General features: G+C 39.2%; 1 protein-coding gene across 5 annotated transcripts in view; it reads right to left on the bottom strand.

Annotated features, from left to right (window-relative positions):
• Positions 1 to 3,250: 3,250 nt before the first annotated feature.
• The window catches only part of trh (PAS domain-containing protein trachealess), a 633,985-nt gene continuing 624,647 nt past the window's right edge, over positions 3,251 to 12,588 (bottom strand). For all 5 annotated transcript variants that reach the window (XM_086555191.1, XM_086555187.1, XM_086555189.1 and 2 more), the window contains 5 exons: positions 12,238 to 12,344; positions 11,666 to 11,813; positions 10,876 to 10,988; positions 10,471 to 10,652; positions 3,251 to 9,296 (listed from right to left, as the gene is read on the bottom strand). In XM_086555191.1, coding sequence (XP_086411317.1) covers positions 8,379 to 9,296; positions 10,471 to 10,652; positions 10,876 to 10,988; positions 11,666 to 11,813; positions 12,238 to 12,344 — 1,468 coding nt within the window. In that variant the 3' untranslated portion in view covers positions 3,251 to 8,378. The remainder of the gene's footprint in view (positions 9,297 to 10,470; positions 10,653 to 10,875; positions 10,989 to 11,665; positions 11,814 to 12,237; positions 12,345 to 12,588) is intronic.

The following is a 12,588-nucleotide window of genomic DNA, read 5'->3' as shown; positions in this document are numbered from 1 at the left end:
CAGAGATTGTTGCAAGCGACAAAGACATCGTTGAACCTCCAATGCGAGATCCTCATGACAATAAACGAGTCTCAGATTACGGTGGGTTTTTAACTATATATTAATCTGTATCTACCTATCTGTGTATTCATCTATCCGTATTTGTACCTGTCGATCTATCTACAAGAGTAGCAGTCGGCGAGTTTTTACTGTATGTTAATCCATATGTCGGCGTGTTTATCTATGTGTCTGCGTGTGTATCTATATGTCTACGATGTATTTATCTATCCATATGTCTACCTATCGATCTATCTATAACAGTGCCATCACTGTATATCAATCTATATGTATGTGTCCTTATCTACCTATCTATGAATTTATCTGTCTATAAGGGCTACTATAGATCTATCTATACCAGAATTATCTATGCCAGTCTTATCGTGTCTAACGGGTGCTACACAGCGTTCACTAAATCTCCACACACATACATTGATAGTTACCTTAGTTCTTGCAGGATGTGCACGAGATGAAGCAAATAACCGAATTCGCCAAGTACACCGAGAAAGAAAAAGGATTGAACTTGATGGCTGAGAGGTTGTCCATAATGGATAACCAGCACAACGTCAGTGGAGAAATGAAAACCAGATGTTATGATGTCAAAAATCCTCCTTCAATGTCAACGGCAGAGGGTTTCATTGAGGAAATGGACCTGCAACATGGAAAGGCCAGACAGGAGGGTCGGGAGCCAGACACCACAGAACCGAGACACGAACACTCAATAGAGGAAATGTGGGGAAATGTGTAATATAGAAATGGAGAAAAGGAAGGCCACAGACCCAAAGTATGAACCAGACCTCGGAGAACCCGAAAAGGAAGTGGGAGAACGAAAGAGAACCCCTGATCCAGACAGACCACGAAGAACCCAAAACAGTGAGGAGAGAAACAAGGACCACAGAACCAGACCACAGAAGAGCCCGAAGAGGAAATGAGAGAACCAAGGACCACAGAACTAGACCATAAAGAGCCCGAGAAGGAAATGAGAGAACCAAGGACCACAGCAGAGCCCGAGGAGGAAATGGGAGAACCAAGGACCACAGAACTAGACCATAAAGAGCCCGAGAAGGAAATGGGAGAACCAAGGACCACAGAAGAGCCCGAGGAGGAAATGGGAGAACCAAAGACCACAGAACCAGACCACAAAGAGTCCGAGGAGGAACCAGACCACGGAGAGCCGAAGTCAATAAACGGAGGAACTGAAGGCCCCAGACCCAAATCAAGGAGAACCTGAGAAGGAAAGAGGGGAACTACAGACCACAGACCCGAGCCACAGAGATGATGGAGGAACCGGACGGCACAGACCGGAAACAAAGAGCACCACACTGCGATTCTCTGAAGGAGGAGGAAGATCACGTTCAGCTGAGTGTGAGTATTTCCGTTGTTAACCCATGCCACTATTTTTGTGGTTTTAGAGGGGGGAAGGGAGGCAGGAAGAGAGAGAAAAAAAAGAGACGGTCAATTAGGGATGGATAGAGAGGAAAAGTCTCGGGTGAAAAAGAAAGGGAAAGAGGGAGGAATAGTGAGAAAGAAAGAGTAAAAGAGACAGACTGACAAGGAGGGAAGGAAAGAGCGAGGGTATGGCTAGCATATCTCTAGCAATACTCCCATTGCAGGGTTTAGTTGACTTTGCAGCTGAACGCCTCTTAATTCCTCCTGACGAGCGAAATGTCAGCAAGACTATAGAGGAAGCCGATCAGAGAATGCTGCATGAGACGGAGGCAATCGTGAAACTTGATGGTAAGATCTACAGGACAACAAAGACCACAGAACCAGACCACGAATGGCCCGAGAGGAAAATGGAAGAACCAAGGACCACAGAACCAGACCACGAATGGCCCAAGAGGAAAATGGAAGAACCAAGGACCACAGAGACAGACCATGTAGTGCCCAAGGAGAAAATGGGAGGACCGAAGGGAGAGCCAAGGCAAATCTCTTTTATGCAATCCTATCTCATTAAAATGAGTTTACTGTATATTAATCAATATGTCCATGGTATTTATCTATTTGTATACCTCTATATCTAAACATCTATGTGTTTACCTATCTACAGTGGTACTAGTCCTAACGTTCCTAATGAATTGTACTAGCGCACTGCGTCAAGTGAATCTTCACATTAATACATTTTGGTATTGCTCGTGTTGCTTTACTTTACTTTTGCAGGATATGCACGACGTGAAGAATGCAACCACGTCCTCCGTGGAAGGAAAGGATTCTGACTTGCCACTAAAAGACTCAGTCCATGTGGATGACCAGCACAGTTTTCTAGGAAAGATTAAGATCATTCAGTTTCAGAATTCAGAAGTCAAAGCTCCCCCTCCACCCTCAACGTCAGTGCCAGGAAATCTCACACTTGAGAACCACGGAGAGAAAGAGAAGGAAACAAGGGAACCCATGGCAACGGAGACCACGGAACCAGACCACCACAGGGAATCCGAGATGGTGGAACCAGAGGCCTTGCCAGAGGAGGAATTTGTGGCAGCAAATGTGAGTTAATGTTTGTACCGTTAGCTATGCCTATACTCGATCTCTTGACGGAATGGTGATGACTGATGACAGAGTGACAGGTTGGTGATGATTATTTTCTATTATATGTCGCGTTCAGTCAATCATCACTAATCTGTCAAGTGCATCTTCAGTTCGATAAAGGAGATGAACATGATATATTTGATTGTGTATAGTTTAGTATTGAACTCAAGGTAGATAAAGTATGTTTTATTAAAAAAATGAAGAGATAACAATATATGCAATTACAGAGCATAATGATGGTGAATATGCAAAGCAGAGTTTGATAGAAAGGGTAATATTTGCTACATTATATGAGAAGCTCACTTAAAAAAAAAGAAAAAAAGAAAGAAAGAAAGAAAAAGAAAAAGAAAAACATATATATAAGCTTGTAAATTAACTGTTATAAATCAGCTCAGATAAACACATTTAGCAGTATGTAGTGGTTGTATTAATATGTATATAAGTAAGTAGCGTTTGCATCTGTTTGCATACATAGTAAGTAATGTTTGTTTTGAATGTATAAGTCTTTTGCAGTTGTTTCACACAGCATATTGTTTCTTCTTTTTTGCATTTATTATTTAGATGTGATTTGTTTGGTTGTATCGTTGTGAAGTTTGCATTCTGTGTTGCTGTATGTTTGTCATCATATTCATTTCAGTATAGTTGCAATCAGTCGTTAAATCTGAGGTCATTAAATGAAAGGCAATGATACAGTAACAACATATTTTATTTCTTCCAAGTGCAGGTCTTACACCTATTATGTGATAAGATGTTCTGATTGCTTACTGAAGATTTGCAATGCCAGTTCTAAACATCTTCTCAGAGGCAGAACCAGAAAAAAAACAATAAATAAAAAAAAGAGATAAAATCGACGGGTCACCACAAAATGTAAAGGAAAAATATACAACTATACAAAAGAAAAAAAAGAAAATTCTGAAATCACGAAATCACTCACACCATACCCCTAAAATATCATGGACTTGCTACCAGGTTCTAGATGCCCTCATTATTAAGGATATAACCCCCTCAAAAAAAGAAGAAAAAAAAAGAAAAAAAAATATATAAGAGTAACGTCTTTCCAAATCCAATGGACAAAATTTGATACACAGGTTGTAACACAATGCACAAAAACACTTTTAATTAAGGGGACAGAGACACATTATTAAACATTCTTAGATATACCTGGAACGGAGAAAATGAGAGAGAGTGAGAGAGAAAACAAAAAACAAAAAAGACATGTTTGGTAACTTTTTTGGCAGCAAGTCCTCGATATTACACGACAATATATATACACATACATACATACATATACATATACATATATATATATATATATATATATATATATATATATATATATATATATATATATATAATACACACATACACAAATCAGTTCTCCAAACATTCTTAATTTGGCTGGACAGACCAAATTTCGGGGCAATCCCCTCTGGTCATTTGAAAATCAAACTAGGCAAGTCTTACTTATGAATCTCTTTCGATTTTTTTTTATACACTTAGTCCCACTTAGTGCCACTAAATTGAAAAAAAAGAAGCAAATACACTTAAATACACTAACAATAGAAAACACACTTAAATGATTTGCATGGCAGATATTTCTTAAGCAAATCTGAAGTTTAACAGACAAAAATGAGGGAAACATCACATGGAGTTTGGGTTTTCAACAATTCAAAATGAGTCTAGATTTCTTTAGGTTTTATATTGCTTGCCTTATAGAGTGTTGGCTTGTCTGTATTGCGTAACAAATACCAAAGCTGACATCATTGAAAGCATGAGCATGGTGATGAATATTCTAACATCTTCATACTTGCATTTTTATTCATGATCGATATATTTCTACGTTAAAATCCATTTTTTAAATTTTCTTCTATGCATGTATTTTTTTCCTGTTGTTAATATTCTCAAAGTATTTTACATTTATTGTATTTATATATAATTGTATTCATGGACGGAGAATGTGCAAAAAAATCGCATATATTAGAATGATAGATATACTGCCGACGCTTTTTACATCTTGGTAATAAAGATTTTTTTTTTCAAATCATTCCAAAGCAGTATATATTTCCAACCGCAATAACACGGTGTACGCAGATGTATAGAATTTCCACAGTGGAAGAATTCAGCTCAGGTCTTCAATCGCATTTCGTCAGCTTCGTTATTCACAACATGTATACTTTTGATGTAGACGAAAACAATATTTATATGTAAATACTACATAAACAATCTAGGTAAACAATAATCATGATCTAAAACGAAAGAATAAAACAAACAAACTCATGATCTCTATCTTCCCTTTTTTTTCAAAACAAAGGGGAAACGCATGCAAAAAAAAAAAAAAAAAAAAAGAGAGAAATTTACCATCTGTATTCCTTTCTATTCTTCAACGAACGGAATCTGATAATCCTTTTTTATTCTTAATTTTCCTTATGTAAAAAGAAAGAAAAAAAAAAAAAAAAAAAAAAAAATCTGCCATCCTTCTTTTCTGTTTCGTCTCTCTCGCTCTCTCGTCACAAGGATTAATCCAACGCTCTTCATTCCTTCAGTCACACTTGGAATGCGCACTAAAAAGCCTCCTGGGCGTAATATCACAAGATTAATGTTTATTTATTTATCTATCTTTTTATTTTTATTTTTTTTTTTTTAGTATCGTGAATGCTTGGAATGTTTGGTACTCATTTGCAATGCACATAACTTACGTCTTGGTTTCGAACTTAAATGATAAAATCTTACAAATTCATCTTATCTACAAATAAAGCATTTCATTCAGAAACAAATACATTAAAAAGAGAACTAGTAGCACTGTTATCATTATTATTATTTCATGCTTTAAAAAGTCCACAAAAAAAGGAAAACAAATCTAATATTATATACTGTGGCATCAAGGGGAAGAAAAAAACAAAACAAAACAAAAAAACAAAGAATGCATTATGGGTCTAGACTCTACAGCAATACTAAAATAAAAAAAAAGTAAACAAAATGAAGAAAAGGCATAAAATCACCGGTAAATGGCTGACCACGGAAATTAGCAAGATCATAGTGTATCACAACCAAGGTTTTCTCCACCCCCAAAATAGTTATTTCAAAAAAAAAAAAAAAAAAAAAAAAAAAAAAAAAAAAAAAAGAAAAAAAAAAAAAAACGATACAAAAATCAGCAAAATGAGAAAAAGGATTCGAAAAAAATGCGCCACACGTTCTTAAGGGTGATAATCAGGGCTGTAAGCAATGGGAACACGCCGGGCACGTTTTTGACATGTGTTTACAGATATATCATATTCCTTTTCTTCCAAACTATTCCCATTCACTCTAACCAACACTCATTATCGATAAATATTTACTAACGTCCCTAAACTAAAACATAATGAGCAGGGAGAGGGTTCTTTTTCTTGATATGCAAATTATACCTAAAAGAAATGATAGAAAAAAAATATAATCGTTAGGGGGGTTAGTGTATGAGACTGAAGACATTTCCAGTATGGCGAGAGAGACAATTCACACAGGCACACACACACACACAGAATGATGATGGTATGATCACGATAACGCTAATAATAATAATAATAATGATAATAATCATAATAAAATCAGAATAATAGCAATACTGATGGTAATGCTAACGATAACGATAATAGCAAATACCTTGGTAATGACAGTAAAATAAATATTAACATCATCAAAGCTGCTGAATGAACAGCAGTGAAAGTGCCGATAATAATTATGAAAGTTAATAATGGCAATAATTACCATTAGCAAAAATAATGGTAGCACTGGTAACAATAATATCAATGATAAATATAATGATAATGATAATAATAATGCCATTAACAATAATCATACAAATGAATAAAATCAGTTAATATTTATCTTCCAGGCTTATCTGTCATCCATATTTCTAAATAAGTGTAGATTATTCTTTACGTATGTAAATGTGTGTTTGGCTATATGTAGTTGAATACTATGATTTTAAACTAAAAATTTCAATATATGTATGAAGGATGCGATCAACAAAAAAAAAAAGAAAAGAAAAAAATTACCGGAAACAAACTTTAGAAAATTCAACCCTTCTTTTCGTATACATTCAAGAATTCGTTATAAACAACCTCTATTCCCCTCGACAACTAAACTATCGTGAACTGTCTCGCTCGCCACTGTTATACAGGATATATATATATAATATAAATTTACGAGAGAATACGTTTAACTTGAGATTCATAATTCTTAGCCATTGCTTCACTACAGTCTGCAGTGATGGGGACTTAATCGCTAAACATTAAGTAGTTAAATAATAATCAGACAGAGCTATGTACACAATCAAAAGAAAGAAAACAAACAAACAAAAAAACAGAATGGATCAAACTCTGCTCAGCCTCTGCAGTTCATACTAAGCAGGTGGTTCACAGAAAGTTCTTTTTTATTATTTTCTCAAAAGCACCATAAATTCAAAAGAAAAAAAAAAGAACATGTCTTTACCATTAAATTATTTACAATATCTTACATTACCTTTCAATTAATTGTGTTAATCTTTTGGATACATGGGAACACAAACTTATATTACTTCTGCGATATGGTAATGGTGATATTCACAAACATTTTTTTTTTTTACTCTTTTTTACGTTATTTTTTCTTCTTCGACAACCTCAATATTGCACTCAGAATTCAATATATATAGATATATATTTTTTGCTCCATAATCTGAGACTTCCATATGACATAGGTGTTGCTGAGCTGCAGTGCTTACGAATATCTAAGGAGTTATAATTACACTAACCAGCATGGCTCCAATATTCGTAATAATTTTTTTTTGGGGGGTAATGATTATCATCATTTTCTTACAGAACACTGAATACACACTTATGTTACAGTATCATCAACAGTCATTCTAGTCAATGAGTCATTCTTTTTATATGCATTTATAAAATTGAACATTCAGTAAGAAAAAACTAAGCCATGTGTAACTATCATTCGGATGATTGTAGTTGCTTTTTGCACAATTCGATTCGTAAATTTACAATTTACCTTTTCCACTCTTTTGTTAGTCCTAAATCCTAGGGAATTAAAGTCAATAGGAGTCAAGACGGCCTATTTAAAAGAGCACCTACTGCCCAGAACTTGAAATTACTATAATTATTCTTATAATATGACAATATATTACTCTAAGTGGGTTGACTGAAAAAAGAAAGAAAAAAAAAAAAACTCCTCAGGCCCTACAATGACAGATTCAGACGTGCGGATATGTTTTAACTCATTCCCATGAGCTTAGTTCACCTCCAAAATGAAAGAATCACTGGTACCAGTTTTTCCTTTATAGCCTGGCTACAACGTGGAGAAACAGCAGCGATATGTATCCAGGGGAGCCCGTGGAAGACAGACAAACAGAGCTGTAGAAAACATACACTCCATCTTGGCTCCTCACTCGCAGACGGAGGAGGGGGCCACGGTCACACGAGTGCGAGAGGGTCGTGGTTTGTTGTAGGAGGTAATGATGCACAACAAGGCATACTGATAATAAAATACTGCTTGGAGAATAGACAGTGTCACAGGTCACTTTTCCTTTCTTTTTTTTAGATGATTTTTTTAAATACCTTTTTTTTGTGTGGTTGCAAAGGGTCACGGTGGCGCCGGCCGGAGTGTGCAACAACTCAGAATTTCACTGCATCCTCAAAGCGATGAACGCGCGGTCAGTTACCGACAGGAACCGCGAGTGTTTCGACACTCTAGCGGCCGCGACTCGACCAACTTCCATCTGCTACGCTGGCAGTCTCAGAGCACGAACGGCTGCCTGCACAACGAGTACTGCTAGGTCGGCCTCCCTACTGGTGCTATGACGACGGGGCGTACCACGTGCCGCCCGGACGCAAGCTGTCGTACGAGGTGGCTGTCTTGGTGGTGTTGGAGTGGTACAGGTGAAAGCTGGAGGGCGTGTAGAGGCCTGCTTGGTCTGTGAGCGGAGTGGAGTACGCGGAGGAATCCAGCGGCACTCCGGATGACCCGTAGGAGTACACCTGTGGTTTGAGAGGCACTGGCTGGGCGGGCATGCCTCCGCCCTCCCCCAGGTAGGTCCCCGACGCTCCCCTCAAGTCGCCACAGTCCCCGGCCATTTTCTCTCGCGGGGACACGCTGGAGGGCGGAGTCATGGCGGAGTGGTAGTCGGGGTAGCCGGTGCCCGCCAGGCCTCCGCCGGGGTAGGGGAAGTCGTGGCCCTTGTTGAACATGGTGTCCTGGTAGCTCTCCGAGCCCGGCGGCGTGGGCAGAGCCGATCCCACGTCGGAGTAGTACGACCTTTGAACCGACGAGCGGATGACGCTCTCCCTGCTTGCGTACAGTTGCCTCAGCAGCGTGGATGCTGGGAGGCCTGCTGACGCCTGCTGGCTGCTAGTGCCTCCGACGTACTGGATGGTTGGCCTCTGGCCTGCGCCTCCGCCCGCAACAGACGTAGCGCCGCCCTTCAGCAGGGCGTCCGTCGAGAAGTCGGTGGGGTCGTCAGGCAGGTGTCTGGTCATCGCGGCCTCCAGGTCTCTGACGGTGCCTTCATCACTCCTTGTGGGCGCGACTGTGGCTCCGGGTGATGCCTCCAGAGGAGTGGTGGTGAGCATGGGCGTGGCGCGGGCGTGGGGTGTCCCGGGCGTGGACACTGGGGGAGCAGAGTGCCGGCCAGGGGACGGCGCGCCCTCGCACCCTCCGCGAGACTCCTCTGCGATGTCAGCATTCACCATCGGAGTCAATAGGCCGCCAGGGGCCTGCAACATAGATCTCGTCAGACGGCGTGTTGAGGCCGGGGAGCAGGGGCGCCAATGCGACGCCCGCAATGAAAGCACACTAGTGATTAATGAAACATTTAAGCAACATCACTAACTCGACTAATATAAATAAAATTCTAAAAGTATGATAACTTCCGACACAATGGTTAGTTCTGTTAGTAAATTAGTAAGCACCGAGCCTTGTTAGCACTGGTTAGCATCAACATCTAACTACCTACTTAGCGTATTACAAAAGCACAAACACTCTACCAGCCTCTAGCCCTTATGACTCTTCCTTGCATCTTCCTTGATGATTTAGACCAAAGAAACTAAAACGAGTGACTGGACATTGAAAAACATTGGAGTCTGGACTCTTGTTGGATCAGAAGTAAAGACAAACAATTTATCCTTCGTGAGGTTAAATCACCAGAGAAGGTGATTATAATAATTCAGTAATTTGGATATCTAATTCCTTTATCGAATCACTTAACAATTTTAGAGAAAGATGAGATGCCGGGAAGAATCACATTCGCCAAATTTTGCTGAAGCCAGAGATCTTTTACCCTTTTTACATTTTTGTATTTATCTGTTTAATCGTTAATTTATCATTTACATATATCATTATGATGTGTGTGGAGTTTAGGCTGTATTCTTTCGAATGTTTGAATGAAAGAGAAAAGGATATTTGAATCCAGTGTCTTTTTGTTCTATGGCATTATAACAATTAATCGAAGCTTAAGAAAACAAAAAACAAATTAAATTTACTAAAGAAAACAAGAAACAACAAAGAGACACTAAATAATCATACACCTTTATAACAGAGAGAGAGAGAGAGAGAGAGAGAGAGAGAGAGAGAGAGAGAGAGAGAGAGAGAGAGAGAGAGAGAGAGAGAGAGAGAGAGACCGAAGACAGACAGACAGACAGACAGATACACACACACACACACACACACACACACACACACACACACACACACACACACACACACACACACACACACACACACACACAGACAAAGACATACATACGGACCAGAGAGACAGACAGACAGACAGACAGACAGACAAGACAGACAGAGAGTTGCCAAAAGAGGCGAGTGTTCCCTGGCTTCAGCAGCGCGATCGAACCGTCACCTAACCCGATGTTAATGAAGTGTTAATCACGTTGTTATTACCTCCGTCTTAATCTGAGACCCGTCTAAGGGAATACTGGGAGTACCTCGGAGTGCTGTCGGGATGGCCTCCGACGTGCCAGAGGGCGAGCGAGTGCCCCCCTGAGTGCCACCTCCGCCCGTGGTGTTGGCGGAGGACCTGGGCGAGCCGCTGGTATCTTCACCCACGACGCCCGAGCTCGCTTCTGCGGGGGGGGAGGGAGGAGGGAGGGGGGGAGATTTTTAAGGGGTGCTTACAGCTGACGTGGATCTTGGCTAATGGTTGGGAGTTTTTTGTTTTTCTTCTTTTTTTTTTCATTATTTCAGTGGAATTTCTACTTCATAAAATCGCCTATCCCCTATGTACAGGAAGGAAAAGTGATGTTCGTTCAAAGGGTGATAGATACAAAAGGATTTAAGCTTACTAACCTGAGGGTTCTGGCGTGGCGCTGTTGGGGTAGTCCAGGTCGTCTGACTTCATGTTGGCCAGGGCGGGGTCAAGCTGGGTCTGGTCAAGCACCACGCTGTCGTATTCGGCCCCGCTGTCGAGAGGGAAGAAGGTCACAAAGGTATTCGATTTGCTTTTTTTGCTTTCCAGGTTTTGCTTTTAGGTGGCATGATTTTTAAAATTATTGTTTATAGTATTTTGGGTCATATATATATTTTTTTTTTATTATTTATTTATTTATTTATTTATTCATTTATTTATTTTTATCTATTATTATTATTTTTTATCTATTTATTATTATAAGCGTGTTATGGGGAGCATGAATAAGCTACCATTTTCTTGTTTTTAAAGACAGATTTTGAGCTACATGAATTATTTTTGCTTCCTTTCTCTCTGAGATAGACTTCTCGTTACATGAACTTGCTTTATTGTACCTTACTGAATTAGTTTCCCTTTACTCATTAACTTGGAAAAAAATCTTCCTCTTATTCAAAACGGTTCCATCACTAATCAAACCGTTATAAAATATGCATAAACGTAAAAAAAAAAAAAAAAAAAATATATATATATATATATATATATATATATATATATATATATATATATATATATATATATATACATACATACATATATATATATATATATATATATATATATATATATATACATATACATATATAAAATCTTAAAGAAAAACTACCGATGAACCAGCAATAGAAGTCGAAATAATACAACCCAAGAAAGTTTACGAAATGGCTGCCTGTTCACCTTATAATGTAGTTAACGCAGATGATGTTCTGTTCGTCGCCGTTTTTGCTGTTGATAACAACGGTGGCACAGGTCTGCATCCACGTGTAGCCGCCGGTCTTGTTCAATATCCGGAAGTAGGGACTCATGACCTGACCTTTCTGGATCACTGCAAGAAGGTCAAGACGTTTAACTTTTTATATTGAGTGTTTTCTTCATCGATGTCGTGTATTACTGTTCATCTATTTCTGTCGTTCCTTGTCTTTTACTTATGTACTTTTTTCTTATACTGTTTATTTTTTATATATATTTTTCTTCTAATCATAAACCAGTATTTGTGTGTGTTTGTGTGTTTATGCGTGTGTATGTGTGTGTGCGTGTGCGTATGCATGTGCATGTGAATGTGAGTGTGAATGTAAGTATGAATGTGTGTGTGTGTAAGTGTGTTTTTATATGTCCATCTGAATAAGTCAAAACCGTTCGGACAATCTACAATCCATCCTAAACCCATATCCAGTCCCAACATAACCCAACATGTGTATCCACTCAATCACGCAAATCCCGCTCCACTCCGAACAGCAGGCCAGACTTACAGTCGACGTGGGTCTTGCGGAGCTTCTCGACGTCTTGGCCGTGGCAGAGCGAGTACAAGGAGCGCCCCTGGAGTTCGTCGGCGGTGTAGTCCAGAAGGTCGGTTACTCTGCGGGAGGAGGGAGAGAGGGAGGGGGGGTGAGTGAGGGGAGAGCGGGAATAGGTAAGTGGAAGGAGTTTATATACAGTAGTTTTGAATAGTTTTGGTATTATCCTTTTTTTTTTTTTTTTTTTTTGGGGGGGGGGGGGTGGGGGGTATGTTCTTGGGATTATATCTTTTGTCACTTGAGTTACTTGTGATTGGTTGACTGTATGAAAAATCCGTGAAATCTAACGAAATCATATTCCTCTTT

Source organism: Penaeus japonicus, unplaced genomic scaffold (genome assembly GCF_977035675.1).
Source record: "Penaeus japonicus unplaced genomic scaffold, GWHDUDI00000001_assembly GWHDUDI00000030, whole genome shotgun sequence".
NCBI lineage: Eukaryota > Metazoa > Arthropoda > Malacostraca > Decapoda > Penaeidae > Penaeus > Penaeus japonicus.
The sequence above is the reverse complement of the archived record's forward strand: the minus strand, read 5'-3'. Positions and strand labels throughout refer to the sequence as shown.